The sequence below is a fragment of the Syngnathus floridae genome, chromosome 22, assembly GCF_059516105.1.
Source record: "Syngnathus floridae isolate MCC-2025c chromosome 22, RoL_Sflo_1.0, whole genome shotgun sequence".
NCBI classification, from domain to species: Eukaryota; Metazoa; Chordata; class Actinopteri; order Syngnathiformes; family Syngnathidae; genus Syngnathus; species Syngnathus floridae.
Genome location: NC_142434.1, coordinates 2,505,470 through 2,519,938, shown reverse-complemented (window position 1 = coordinate 2,519,938; position 14,469 = coordinate 2,505,470). Strand labels below are relative to the sequence as shown.

Sequence of the window (14,469 nt, the reverse complement as noted above, 5' to 3'; positions counted from 1 at the left end):
CTCTTGACGTTAAGTTTGTCATCGGCGCTTGGTGTGTTGAATGTGACGCACATCTTTTCACGCCGCCCAAACAATTCTCGACACGGACGAACGGGACAATGTTTTCTCGTTTCCTAGCAACAGACAAATGAGTTGCTGAGATCAAATGAATTTCTTTGAATAGGTTCGTCGGAAATGAAAATGATATTGAGTTCATGGTGCTATTTGAAAAACTATGTGCGGGTTTATCTCCAGCCTTGTACGGTTAAATGGGTGCATGGAGCTCTCGTCACCTTTGAGTCTTGTATACCTTTCCACCACTGGAATAGCTTGGTTGCCATGGAAACTATCACGCTTCTTTGCACACCCCAAAAATATATTTACAGAGTAAAAACTTGTCTAGGCTGTACCAAAGTGCTACGAGGTTTATTCTTTAAATGGATAGAAAAATTGTACAAAGTAAAATTTTGTATTGTATTAAAAAAAAGTAGTTAAATAGAATGTAAAGAATTGAACCATTTTTGTCATATTTAGTGCCACCAGGGGGCAGTATAATCCAAATATAGTGATAATCATGAAGAAGAGTTTCTCAATTGACTCACTCAGCTACAGTACCACCCCAAAAAAAGTGAAAGATGATATGCCTGTTTGTGTTGCTATATTTGTCTACATGGGTTGCTCCACCATTTGTGTTCAAATCTAGCAAATCACTTGACCCGAAAAAGACCCTTTCTTTTTACTCTCATGATGCAATCTCAACTACTTGGACCCAAAAACATCTTCACGACGGTGACCTTGAAGTCAAACAGATCATGTTTTCCTCCTAGCGTGATACGACTCAACTTAAACATGTTGTCAGCCACTTAAAGAAGAACGACGTTGAGCTGAATAAAAGCCGAGCGAGACGACTTTGGGCGACCGTGAATGTTTATGAGGGGAACATTACTCCTCTCTGCAGGGCTTTTAGTTCCATTTCACTAGGAAACTCAAATTCCATCCTTTCTGTCTCACAATGGAAAAATGTCATCAAGAGGGAAACATAAAAAAAAAAAACGCCACAGGAAAGCACTTTTATCATCTTTCTGGGATTACTTTATCCACGGCGTCAAATAGTTTTCCCAATTGCCCGCCGCCTGTCCATCATGTTTATCAACGTGGGCCCGAATCCACGCCGAGCTAAATTTACCCTTGAGCGCTGAGACAAACAGGAAGTACGTCCAAATTAATCGTTGGCAAGTACACAGGAGAATTATTTGCACTCCAGAGAGCATTTCTTTCTCCCCGGGAGACGTTAATGAGATCAGCAGAGTGATGGTCATGTCCAGCAAATAGACACATCCCACACCAAATCAGTCATTTTTTTAGCCACGGCCTCAATAAGCGATGTAGTCAACGTCATCAATCGACTTCACCCCAAAGGACTTTTAAAAAGCCGGAATGTTTTTTTGGAGTGAGGTTTTGGTTGTCACGGTAACGCTACAACGAGGAGGGCAGGGGGAAAAAAAACGTCATTCAAATTGCCGAGAGGACAGCAAGCACCCGCGTGACGCGATGACAACTTTTATCGAGGGTGAATTTTTTTTTTTTTATTACTCATTCACCGCTCAGTCATTGATGATTTGTCTCTGCGCTTTTGGCCATCTGCCTTATCTTGCTAATTAGCTATCGGTGTTAAACGTGAAGTAGGGAGGGGAGGGGGGTGTGATCTTTTATCTCAATTCCGCCATGAGCCTCAAGTGACCTTCCAAACGGCATGCAGTGCATCTCGTTTTTTTTAATCGTCACACATTATTAAGACATACACACAGATTTGTTGAGAATATGATCTAGCTGCAGTCAGAAACGGGATAGCATAGCAAGTCCTACACAGTTGATGATTATTAGACATGACCAAAGGCGAGATATATTGCACTTTGAGAAACGAGTACCTAGTGCAGTCCCATCGAGTCCATTTGGGAAACAATCAACAGTGAACATTAACTGTACATTTTTTTTTTCTCCGTCTCCCCCCCCTAGCTGCTGATCTTGGTCAGCATCTTGTTGATGGCCTGCTTGACGTGCGTGGTGGAGCTGCGGCGTCTGGCCTTGCCCTGCACGGCCTTGCGCCGCCGCACCTCGCGGCACAGCTCGTGGAAGGCCTCGGCCACGGCGCCGCCCTGATCGGCGCACGCCGAGCACTCGTAGAAAGCGCAGGCCATTTCGGCGGCCAGCCGCTCGCCTTCCTCGGTGGTCACCTGCCGAGCGTGGTCCAGGTCGCGCTTGTTGCCCACCAGGACCAAGGGCACGTTCTTGGGCTTCTTGACTTCTTCCAGAAGACTCCGGAGCGGCACCACATCCTCAAAGCTTCCTCGGTCAGTGATATCGTACACCACGATGAAACCGTCGCCCCAGCGCATGTGACCTTCCCTCTGCTGGTTGTCCTCCTGAGGAACGGAGGTCACGTACTGTTTTATATCCAAGTGACAACATCATTTTCCATCACATTCGACCAGAAGCTCACCTGCCCTGCTGTGTCCAGTATCTCCATGGTGACAACCTCATCATCAATATTAGCTTGATGGCGATAGGTGGATTCTGTATGGCACAAAAACGGTGCACGTCAGGCTATCTGCTCCAATCGTAAAGCCACATCTGTGTAAACAGAAGCCCCCGATGTTCCGAGATTTGCCGTTAAATAATCTCAGCTGGGGGGAATTTGGACAGTGTTTTTCTTTTTTGTGATTCTACTCTCACTTTTTGTTGCCTTTAGCCGCTGTAGTGCGTCACGCAATCGGTATTGGTACAATCATTTCTAATCCTTTTTTTTTTTTTTTTAAGGTTCAGACAGAATAGCAAGTTCGCTCGCTTGTTTTCGGGTTTGGTTGAGGTTGAGCGAGTTCAGCGGAAAGTTTCATTAGCAGTTAACACGGCAACATTATTTCGGAGTACTGGCAGCGAAGGCACTTAAATAAAATGCTATAATCGTCCAGGCCGCGCGTTTAACGATGATTGCGTGCGCTCGTGGCACTCAACATGCGGCGATTTACTGACAAGCATGTTTGGACAACCTCCAAAGTGCTCTTATTGCCATTACGCTCCTCAACCTTGTCTTGCGGTAACCAAGGAAGCACTTAAAGTCTACACTGGAACTCCTTTGGGTGACTTCAGGAGAAGACGTCAGCTGGAAAATTCCAACAATTGATTGACAGTTTAATTGATTTGATTTCCCTTCTCATAGCCATCTCTTACCGAGGGTTGGGTCGTACTCCCAGATGAAGCGTCGAGTCAAAAACCTCACCACCAACGCTGCAAGAAAAACAACAGGTAGGACATTGGAGATGTTTGTGCTCTATAATAATACCAATTTAAAATAAATTCCTTTTATGATATCCCTTGGTAGTCCTCGCACAACATTAGGCATGCACTCTCCACAGGAGCCATCATGTGCCTGAGTGACTTCTAAAGAACCCCGAGAGGTCCACTTGACTCCACGCATCCAGGTATGTTTGGCGAGGCGAAGGGGGGGCTGAGAAAGATCCATTAGGAGCCGGGCCTCTCTTTTCAACTCGCCAAAAAGGCTTTTTTGTTGGCCAGAGTGCCTTTGCCACGTTTCATTACACTCGTATGGAGCTGCTCGTACTCTCAATTTGTCATTTTCTGCAGGCGGGGAGGGGCTGCGGAAAGATGCACCTCGAAAGGTTTCTCGAGAGTTCGACGTTCCAGTTCAAAACGACGCCGTCATTCCACGTGGGGTCTCATTAGCAGGTGTGTCTAATATTATGGCTGGCGTGTGTTCCACTGGCCTGGATTCCAGCGAGGCAGAACAAGCTTTGGCTCCTCATTAGACGTAACATGAGCTCCCCCCCTCCCCGCTCGGGAATAAATGTATAGACGCGGAAAAGAGGAGCCTTTGTTAATATAAACGTGGTGGCCCAGATTCCCGAAAGGATCACGCCGGGGTAACAAGTGCACGCTATCGCTAGTCCCATCCCACTTCAATGAACCCCGCCGCCAATCAACTAAACATCCTTTCAATCCGTTTTCATCCTTTTTAATGCACATTTTCCACGCGGAATCGCTCGGGCTCGCCAAATCATCCACAAAAGCCACTTTCTGAACAGGTCGTGCCCTCGCTCGCTTTACCTCAAATATAGAAAATTGTCGGGAGATGGAGTAAGATGGCCTCGCCGATCAGATAGTCCGTGTTTTTTTTTTCCCTTCCAAACAAAAGAGTAAAAAGCGACCCAAGACTACAGTAAACATGTCATCGCTCGAGAGCGATGATGGCGCCGTCTGAACAAAATGTACTCCTCGTTTGAAGTCGGCTCTTGGGAGAACACGCTGGGCCGTATTTGTGTTTTGTTTTTTTTTTAGTCATAAACCTCTGGCGGAACTGGGGGGTGGCAGGGGGGGATATTTTTTTTCGTTTGTTTTGTGGTACCCTCGCCCCTCCCCTCACGGAAAGTGTCATCAAGTGAGAAAGTACTCACGACACCCTGCTTACGGGAAAGGTCTCGCTAAAAGGTTGACGAGCCAATTAGCTGTGTCAGCCGTTTGACGATTAGCGCTTTGGCACTTTGGCTTTTTCCAACCAATATGAGACCACAAAGCCAGCGCCACAGCCGCTAATTGATTCCGTCATGTCAAACCAGGCATGGAATTTCACCGCACGAAACGTTATTTCTTACTTTTTCACATTTTTGTACTTTTGGTGACCGGGATTTGACTTTCACAACAGCTGGCTTTCTATAATGCTTTTTTTTTTTTCTCTCAGTACTTTATGGCAAATAATAGAACGTAAAATCAGAGCAAGTCCTCTCCCGCGTGCTTTAGAGAAGCTTCGCCGGCGGCGCACAATAACCAAGGTCTCGGGAGGGCCTGGAGGACGCCGCAAAATGGGACACCGGAGTCCTTATTGATTGCACAAAAAATAAAAAAAGCAATAAACAGAGCTCAGATTCCGGAGGTTAGACCAAGGGAGAGCGTTTGGATTATGTGTCGCATTTGTTTTGTTTGCTTCCAACAATAGCACCGCATTCAATACGAGTCAAGCGCCACACCTTAACGCTGATCAGTCGCCGACGTCATGGTTCCGCCGCGAGCGTGCCCAGAGCACAATGTGCTAAGGTTGAGAACTGTCGGAGCTTTGTGCTAAAAATAATTCCGCTCCAAGCCCACCTACTGGTTGACATCGTCATTATATTGCATTGACGCGTGCGTGGAAAACAAGCTACCTGTAGGAGTAGGTTTTTATTTAAAAAAAAAAAAAAAAGAGGTTTAGGTCTTTAAAATAGGCGGACACGTTGATAAGAATTTGAGATTTACAACAGTTTGAGTGCTTTCACTACCGCGCGCAGATGTTAAATAATCCTTTGCTCCGATGCAAATATGCAACACAAAGGTTTCCATGGCAACCAAGTGCAGGATTTGCCAGCTCTGTCAAATTATCTCCAGAGACGAGTCCTTTTTCCTACACGTGTGATGACTGGCCATTTTTTTTTTCACAGCAGGGTGAAAACGGCTGCAAATGTTTTTGTCTTTTTCCCTCTCACTTCGAGTTCACGAAGGTCTTACGCAAGCCATTGCGTTGAATTCGCATGCAAGGCGGCAGACTCTGAAAAGCCACTCGGGATTGTTTCCAAATTTCTTATCTGGGGAAAGTAAAACCGCCGCGATGGCTCGATAAAACTGCCGGAGGAATGTTATTATGAAGGCAAAAGAACACGCAGATGCTGCGACCGGCCGGGACTATCCTGGAGCTAATGTCCTCATGGCTATGAAGATCCAATCAGTGAATTGATTACTGTGCCCCGATGTCATTTCCTGTAGCAGGAAGTTGATTGATTATGTTCCCTGACAGTAAATGAACATCCTCATTTGCATTGTTGTGCTTGCTAGGATAGCAGCAAGTCCTAATAGGAAAGTAGTAATTCATGCCAAGGAATGTCAAAGCTATGTTTAGCCTGGGTCGTTAGGGAGAGTTGGCCACGGTTAGGAAAAATACTTCTTGTTTTCACAATTTGCTTTTTTTATTGCCGATCTTGCAATTAAGTCAGCATATTTTTTTTTTTTAGAGCTGTGAGATGAAAGGGAAGAAATAAAAAGTATGATTCAGACGTTTTGAACCACATCATGTTTGGATTAAAGCACTTTCTTGTTTGTCTATCCAGATTTTCCTGGCGCTTTCGCACCACCCGCCTGCGTGCCCCCTCGATGGCGTTTACGTCCATCGGCCGATGGCGGCAGATTCGCCAAGCCGACCGACGCAGGTTTGGCACTTTTTGTTTTTGTTCTGCTGTCTGGCTTTCAGACAAGCGAGCAGGGAGGGGAGGGGCGAGGGAGCGTTACACGAGATGTTTCACAAGCCTGGTACACTCGCTCACGCTAGGAAATGTATTTCGTCAAAGTGCTTTTATTAAAACGCACTTTTGTTTTTACAGCAGACGGAGATTACATCAGGTGAGGATATCTTATCCCGCTGTGACTTTATTGGTAATGCGATCGCTTTATATCGTACGTTATTAAGTCCGGACTGACGCAAATCAAAGCTGTGAGAAGAAGAAAAAAAAAATGTTATCAAAAGTTTGATGACCCGCTGACCCAGTGCAAACAGACACTCGGATTCCAAGGTAAACTCCGCGTTCGGTTTCATCGCCATCTCCAATAATCACAAATCAGACAAATGTTGGCGGCTTTGAAGAGGTTTTCCGTGAGACCGCCAAGATTCCTTCGCTCGGGTCGTAAACAATCAGCACCAACGAGACAGAATTTTTTTATGCATGTTTGAATGGAAATCTTGTCAGCCGTCGTTTGTTTACATTTGTCATGACAATAGATAAAAATTGATTACGTAATTGGCGTTCTTGCCACGTGGCAAATCTTAGTCACCCCCACCACCAAAACACGTCTCCAGAAATGACATTGTGAATATTAAAATGACAAAGTGGAGCTGTGTCCGACTAAGCAGCTGCACATTGTCAGAGGAGCCACACTTGAGTTGGCGCCGATTGGTGGCGGGTGTCTCCGCGGGGGTCCGAACATCACCGACTTGAAATTTGCTCTGCTAAGATTTTGTTTTTTTTTGGCATGTTTACAAGTAGCAGCGCTTCATTAGCATCTGTGGCTCGCCGCTAAAAGCTTGCTATATTTAGACGGGAGCCGCTCATTGTTGTCGGCATCACCGGGGGGGGGCTACGCAGCGCTTCACACCTGTCGACACGATCCTTCTACAATTTTGGGTAAAAAAAAAAAAAAGAGAGAGAGAGGGACGATGACGCACGACGTCCGTGCAGAGAAAATGGCTCTTGATGAGAGCGTCGATTTTCCGTTCGGATGAGGTTGATGGATGCGCTGCTGCAAAGCAATCAACGGCTTCATTTAAATCGGATATGCCAAAAGACGTTCCAATTCTGCTAACGAACCCCGTCGGGATTTTTACGTTGCCATTAATAATGTTGACAGAAAATATGAGTTAAACATGTAAATAGTGTGTGCCCTTGAAAGTAAACCAAACCAGTAGGGGGCAGCATTTACACAATCGCTTACCTGACTTGCCCACCCCTGCTCGGCCTAAGACGGCGAGTTTCACCTCCGGACTTTTAGCCATGACGTGGAGCTCGGCGGGCCAATCAGCAAGCTCTCAAGTCAGCCGGCCATCTCCTGCTCCATTTGGGAGAAAACGCCGTCTGCGGGCAAAGAGCAATTCCATCATGTTTCAATATAGAAAAAAAAAAAAATGAGAAGGAGAGAATCTTTATTGGAAGCTGCAAAAATAGTCTCGTGCCCGAGAGGTGTTGTTGAACTTCTCACTGGCTGCCGTTAGGGAGGGGCAAACCTCCAAGGGACACACACACACACACACTCTCAGGGGAGCTTCTGTAATCATTTCCTTATTATGCTGGCACACACATGCCCATACATGGCGGCCGTGCGCTCCTCTTCCTCTTTGTGGGGGTCGAGCTGACATGCCTAAGTTGTTAAAGATTGATTAGCATGATTATTAATCCCGGTGTGGGAGACAAACATGGACCAGCCCCCAACGTCCACTTCTCGACTGCAAAGTTTGCCCTCAAGTGTGTGAATCGGAATGCGGTCATTAAGTTATTAATTAAGTTCCCCACCGAAACTAATTGCCATGCGCCATTCGTAAAATCAGACCAGTAAGTGAACGCCTCGCCTGGCTGAGCCATTGATTTTTTTTTTTTTCTTCTATCTTGCTCCGTCACAATATTACCGCAGTCCGAGAGCAGCTCCCACGCAGCGGCAAAGGGGAAACACCAGCGAGCGAGTCTCCCTGCCAACACGGTCATTCCCGTCCGTCTTTTTTGCCATTTGCCTTGTTGATATAAGAGACGTTTGTGGAAACAATAGCCAAGATTGATAGCGCTTTAACAAAATATTATTGTAGCTCGAAGAGTCAGCAAATGTTTCCAGAAGAAGTTGATTGAGAGGCCCCTTAAAGTGACAAACGGGCGTCCTCGCCACTTGTTTCCCGTTCTCAAACCGCGTTTGATGAACGCACGATGAGCGCTCGGGGTCTGGGAAACAAAAGTCATTTCATTGGTTGTTAAACTTTCAAATTGGTAATAATGAGATTAGAGGTTACCAAACTATGGGGAGTCTTCAATTAGTGTGCCTCTTTTATCCACGGGTGGAGCTCCTCCCTTCTAAATTGTTCTGTCAAACTGAGTGTTCTTTTTTTTTTTTTCTTTTTCTCCAGCCCGGGTGCCCGTTTGTCTTTTCGGTGCCCTGAGAAACGAGTCGGGGCGGTGCTGAGGTTGGAGGAGATTACAGAGTGCGGACTTCCAAACCATGGGAGGAGACCTGCTGCAGCGCGTTGCTATAGAAAGACGGCCGACCGCAGGCCTGTCATCAAAATGCGCACGGACTTGCGTAGTGACGGCAAACGTGGACAACGGCGTGACATTTTTAAAAATGTCCACTGAAGCTGAAGTTTCACACGGGGCTATTCTCGAGTCCAACTTTCATTTCCTTCTCCAAATGACTCCGCCGGTGCAACAACATTGCTATCAAACGCCAAGAGAGATGCGCAGGGTGACCCCCAAGTCCACCGGGAGGCGGACCATTATGTAACAGCCGGGGGGACGCTTGTGAATGCCAATTATGTCCTGTGACCCGAGAAGAAGCAGAAGTTAGAGCCGCACATGTGTTCAAGATCAGCAATGAAAGCGAAGCAAAAAGGAATCCGTATTTCTTCAATGCCGTGACTCCCAGGCCAACCAGATGAGAGCAGTTAGAGCCCGATGGAAAAGTGTCGCTAATTTTTTTTTTTTTTCAACGCCCAAGCCGAAGGACTCACCGATGACGGCTGCGGCCGGCGATGATTCCCGAGAGAGGAGGAACAGGGCAGGAGATGAAGGGAATAAATCAAAGTATGCCTCCGGGTAGATGTGGACAAGCCGGATGCGACGACTGGATGGATAGGAGGATGGATGGAAGGAAGGACGGACGGACGGAGGGAGGATGAACAGCAGCTCCCTCGCTCTTGTGAATGAAGCTCGAGCGGGCGGCCGGCGGTAATATAAGACGCGGAGTTCCCAACAGTGACGATGAGCTCTGCATGCCCCTGCAGTCACACCAAAACACTGCCGACAGCGACATCTAGTGGAAGCTGTCGACGACACAGGGGAAAACCCGCCTTAAAAGAAAAACAATGACATGTTGGTGTTGTGCTATTTATAACCACAAGAGGGCAGGAGTGTGCTCTTATTAAATATGTCGTGGGCCAAAAATGTATACATGAAACATTAATGAGACATTCATTTAAAAGTTACTTTTTTAAATTCCATGTTTAATTAATAATCGAAATTTTTAATGAATTAATGGCACTTATTGAAATGTTTGTTGTATTTATTAAAGTGTCATCATAAAATATTCTATTTTGAATGCACTGGTTGAATGTGGTGCATGCATTTCTTATCGGTGTCTGTCTGTTCTTTTCTAGGACAGTTTGGTGCCCTTGAAGATCAGCAACCGTACCGGAAAGAGTAGACGTTGGACGCCCAGAATGCGTGCTCCCGCCCACTTGAGAGACTTCTCCTCTGTGCACTCTTGACGCAACACTTCAGAGCGACCGACTGAGAGCCATGCGAGGCTTCCAGCTGACACCACAGCGAGAAGATGCTGCCGCTACAGCTTCTGTCCATTCCTCTTATTTGTCTTCTCTGGACACAAGTAGGTCAGTGCCTGGTGACAACAAGTGGAAACTTCACGGTGGACGGGGACATCCGCCACTTTGTCACCACACCTGACGCCATTTATGTCGCGACGGAGGAGAAACTGTACCAGCTGAGCCGCGACCTGAGTCCGGTCCACACGCTCAAGCAGACGGGCGTCTTCACGGGACAAAGTGACGCAGCTCAGTTCTCCAGAGTGGACGGCGATTCATGGAACGAGACCTTCAGCATTAACGTGCTGCTGCCTTTCGTGGAGAACGGAACCCTCATCAGCTGCGGCGTGACCGACAGCGTGTGCGGCTACTGCGAGCTGCTGGACTTGGCCGACATCTCCTCGGTGCTCCACAGGGAGCACTTTCAGGTGGGGCACTTCTTGCGCAGCAGCGCCTCGGTGGCCCTCCTGGTGGCCATCCCGAGGACCAAGCAGGACTTCTACATCATGACCGCCACCCAGCATCACAAAGGCGAGACGTTGCCCCTCTCGTGCAAGATTGTAAGGACGGAGGCCGCGTACCTCCACGACACCGACAACAAACACGGCAACGGCATCTTCTCCATCTCCGGACAAGGCTCCCACTCTGTCTTTAGAAGCGCCGGCGACGTGGACTTTGTGGACGCGTTTCAGATTAGTTCCGTCATTTATTTGTTTGCCAACGTGCGTTCCGGCAACGTCAGCAGAGTTCGGCTCATCTGGCTGGAGGCCCAGGAAAAGAAAATGGACACCATGAAATCGCTGAGCGGCGTATCGCTGCTCCTCCCCGGGAAGAAGGGCAGCAGACTGCTGGCCTCCTCGGTGGTCCCGTCCGAAGCGCCCCCCACACTGTGGGCCGGCGTGTTCCATGCGGACGGAGATCCGAGCGACACCTTGTTGCTTCTCTTTGACATCACTCCCGATCTCAACAGGACGACAAATAAAGACCCGGATTTCTGCACCACCGTGAATTGCGTCAACCAGAACTCTCAGGTTAGTCGGCCACCCCTTTCCGCTCCGGTCGGCCTTTTGAGTAACGTGATTGTGCTGGTCAGCTCAAGGTGCTGCAGCCCCTGAAGGTGCTCTTCAAGCAGACCTACATGACGTCCGTTCTGGCCTCGACACAAGCTGCCTGGATGGTCTTCTTTGTTGGGACTGCTGATGGACAGCTCATTAAGGTGAGTTGTTAGATTTGGGACTTAAAAAAAAAAAAAATAAGATAACTCATTTCTCATAATTCCCTCCACCAGTTCCAAGAAATCAAAATTAGCGCTGGCCATGTCAAATTCAGTATAACAGTAACATCCGGTACACTTTTTCACTTAAAGAAGCATTACACAACGTTTGCACGTTCGCCTCATGTCAAGAGAGGAAGTGAATCAAGCGACACTTCTCGTCGGCCCGCAACGGTGGGTCACGTGCCAGCTCGGCGGCGTTTGACCTTAACCGCAGCAAATGCAAGCCGCACGTCCCCAACGTCATGTCACAAATGTTATTTATGCCGGGCCCATTTCCTTCTCTCCCGCTAACTAATGGCTAAACCACACCCAGCTGTCGTAAATGCACGCTTCTCGTTTTCAGCTCAACGTGGACAAAAACCTTCGCGCCACTTGTCCAACGTACCTTTACCGGACGGCCGACGACAGCAAAGTATTTTCCGCCATGCACCTGGAAGCGGACGGTAAACACGTGTACGCGGCTTTTAGTAACCAGGTGGGTGTGCAGTCGCTGTCGTAACGCCTCGAGCGGGCGTAAAGGTCACGGCTGGAGGTCGTCCCGCAGGTGCTGCGTGTGCCCGTGTCTGAATGCCGCACCCACGAAACACTGGACGAATGCTGGTCGGCGCAGGATCCCGTCTGCGTCTGGTGTCGGGTCAAAAACAGGTTGGACAGCAGCGACTCCACATGATGATGATGACGATTTTTATTTTTTATTTTTATTGAAGTTGCACGTTCAAAAGTGATTGCCGCGACTCCGACTGGTTGTCCTTCCCTGATGATTACCGGAAGAAGAAAATTTCCTTCACTGTGACCCAGCAAAGCGACGCTCAGGTGTGTCATAAAACGTTGCCTTTTTTTTTTTTTATTCCCTAACGCACCCTCGCCACCTTCAGATCCGCTTGGACGTACGCACGCACGTGAGCACGGTCGGAAACACGAGCTCCATCTTTGCCTGTCAGTTCTCCGCAAGTTCTGGCGAGCTCTGCAGCCGGGACGGCCCCTCACCTATCTTCCCGCAGTGCACTTGCATCTTCTCCAACGCCACGCTGCCTCCCGACCGAGGTTGGCCAATCAACGCCGTGATGTAACCTCCAGATGATTGACCTCCTTGAAACGCGCAGGGTTGAGCGTGATGGTGAAATTCCGACTGGGCTCGATGAGCTTTCGGGAACGGATAACGCTGATGACGTGCCCCGACGTGAAGGGCTCGCCTCCCGCCGTTTTGTGAGTCCACACAGGCCCGTGTTGCCACCTTCCTCTTTTTCTCAATGTGTTTTCTTATCAGGTGCCGGAGATGTTTTGAGCTCGGGTGCAGCTGGAGCAACGGCAGCTGTTCCTGGGCCACCGCAGAAGAAATGAATGCAAGCGTGTCCGTCGTTGAATTCACGCTACATAAGTGGAAGTTAAAACTTTTTTTTTTTTTTTAACAGGACCAAGTTTGCCAAGCAATCCAATCGCCAATGGACCTTCCGGTAAGTCTCCCGGCGTTATCTAAAAAGTAAAAAAGTAACAATGTGTGTGCTTCCGTTTAGAAGCCGGAGATCTCCTCCGTCAGCCCCAACGTTGTTTCTTACCACGGCCACAACCGGGCTGTTTTGTCGGGCCGCAACCTCGCCGCCGTGACCCGCCTGAGGATCCACACCGTCATGGACTGCGTGCCACGAGAGTGAGTGTTTTGAAGCCACCGCCATCAAGTGGAGCCCATTTCCATTTCGACTCCTGCTCGCAGGTCTTTCGTGTGGAACAACACCGGCGTGACTCTGATGTTCCACATTCCCGCCAGCCAAGGCAAACGGACGGTCGGTCTGTGCGCCGTCCTCCCGGATGGCGGCTGCCATGGCAACGGCACGCTCACCTACACCTCATTGCCGTCCTGCACCTCGGTGACGCCCAACAGCACCTGGAGCAGGTAAGCGTCCATTTTGCCAAGGAGCTCCGAGACGCTATTTTCGGAAGCGCTGCTGAAATGGCTAGCGACGCTCAGCTGTGATAAGTAATCTGCTACTTCCGTTCCGCGTTGCGAAAGTGACACTTTCAAGATGAGTCGACTGACTGCCTTTTTTGGGGGGGGTTGCAAAACCTCAATATTGATGTTCTTCTCCTCTGTGAAAAGTGGAAAGAGGAAGATCACGCTGGTGGGATCCAACCTTGAAGCTGTGGACGGCGTCCTGCACAGTCACAGCCGACGTGAAGTCAGCCTTCCCACCGACAGAAGCTCCTGTGTGAGGGCACACTTTGCGCTGACTTAGCATGATGCAATTTCCTGAAAGCAACATGTTGAAATTTTTTTCCCCCTCCGTCAATCTTAACTCATTCACTACCATTGACGGCTATAGACATCAATTTTTTTTTTTGCAGAGTCTGACTTACATGACACCCGCAGCTGAGGGCGCTTGGACGGGTTCGCCCAGCTATTTGTCTCTCCAAGTCGCCAATGAAACCCTGGCCTGCCCGCAGTCCATCATCTACTATCCCGACCCCCACTTTACAAGTTTCACCTCCACAAGAACCGGGGAGGACGTTCGCGTCACCATAGAGGTGCGTCTTCGTTTTCAGCACCGTCGCACGTATGACGTCATTTTCCCATTGCAGAAAACGTCCGATAAGCTGGAGATGAGCATCGAGGATGTGACGGCCGTGGGGGTCCACGAGGGGAAAGACTACCCCTGCGTCATGGAGACCAAAGACACCGACAACCAAACGGACTTTTTCATCTGCGAAATTCAAAATGTGCCTGATGTGAATTTCCGTCAGTTGAAGGTGAATATTCGAATTTTGGTTGCGCTTTCTTCTTCCGATCAATTTGTTCCCGCCCGCAGGTTTTATACGGCGATCAGACAGTCACGCTGCAGAATACGTCCTATCTTCTCACCCTCATGCTGCTCGTCCTGCTCCTGATACCTTTCATCATCTTCGGTCGGGCACGGCAAAAAAAAAAACTGGCACTCGTGTCAGAATATTCATTCATTTTCATCTTTCAGTGGTGGTGATGTTTTACCGGCGCCAGCAGAAGCAGTTGACGATGAAGATGAATAAGCGCGTGGAAAACCTGGAACTGGACATCAGGAATGACATCAGACAAGGTGGACCCCGAGCTCATTTGAGTTTCTTAACGGTAGAGAAC

At 48.5% G+C, this 14,469-nt stretch overlaps 3 protein-coding genes across 5 annotated transcripts in view; 2 read left to right on the top strand and 1 right to left on the bottom strand.

Moving 5' to 3' along the window:
* The window catches only part of syn3 (synapsin III), an 83,588-nt gene extending 80,398 nt beyond the window's left edge, over nt 1-3,190 (top strand). The window contains exon 20 of the mRNA XM_088367099.1: nt 1,996-3,190. Coding sequence (XP_088223225.1) covers nt 1,996-2,002 — 7 coding nt within the window. The 3' untranslated portion in view covers nt 2,003-3,190. The remainder of the gene's footprint in view (nt 1-1,995) is intronic.
* rerg (RAS-like, estrogen-regulated, growth inhibitor) lies at nt 1,734-9,506 on the bottom strand. Its single transcript, XM_088367102.1, has 5 exons — nt 9,278-9,506; nt 7,504-7,643; nt 3,208-3,264; nt 2,480-2,553; nt 1,734-2,402 (listed from the first exon to the last, which is right to left on the bottom strand). The coding sequence occupies exons 2-5, from the start codon at nt 7,562-7,564 to the stop codon at nt 1,992-1,994; spliced, it is 603 nt and encodes a 200-aa protein (XP_088223228.1). The 5' UTR covers nt 7,565-7,643; nt 9,278-9,506; the 3' UTR covers nt 1,734-1,991.
* The window catches only part of plxnc1 (plexin C1), a 14,372-nt gene continuing 3,509 nt past the window's right edge, over nt 3,607-14,469 (top strand). The window contains exons 1-19 of one of the 3 annotated variants that reach the window (XM_088367082.1): nt 3,607-3,723; nt 6,129-6,227; nt 8,678-9,638; nt 9,923-11,118; nt 11,181-11,303; nt 11,707-11,838; nt 11,908-12,008; nt 12,071-12,176; nt 12,239-12,407; nt 12,467-12,569; nt 12,631-12,706; nt 12,776-12,817; nt 12,878-13,011; nt 13,075-13,254; nt 13,459-13,567; nt 13,704-13,883; nt 13,938-14,105; nt 14,165-14,261; nt 14,327-14,428. In XM_088367082.1, coding sequence (XP_088223208.1) covers nt 10,099-11,118; nt 11,181-11,303; nt 11,707-11,838; nt 11,908-12,008; nt 12,071-12,176; nt 12,239-12,407; nt 12,467-12,569; nt 12,631-12,706; nt 12,776-12,817; nt 12,878-13,011; nt 13,075-13,254; nt 13,459-13,567; nt 13,704-13,883; nt 13,938-14,105; nt 14,165-14,261; nt 14,327-14,428 — 2,842 coding nt within the window. In that variant the 5' untranslated portion in view covers nt 3,607-3,723; nt 6,129-6,227; nt 8,678-9,638; nt 9,923-10,098. The remainder of the gene's footprint in view (nt 3,724-6,128; nt 6,228-8,677; nt 9,639-9,922; nt 11,119-11,180; nt 11,304-11,706; nt 11,839-11,907; nt 12,009-12,070; nt 12,177-12,238; nt 12,408-12,466; nt 12,570-12,630; nt 12,707-12,775; nt 12,818-12,877; nt 13,012-13,074; nt 13,255-13,458; nt 13,568-13,703; nt 13,884-13,937; nt 14,106-14,164; nt 14,262-14,326; nt 14,429-14,469) is intronic. The other 2 variants (XM_088367081.1, XM_088367079.1) reach the window with 2 other exon arrangements.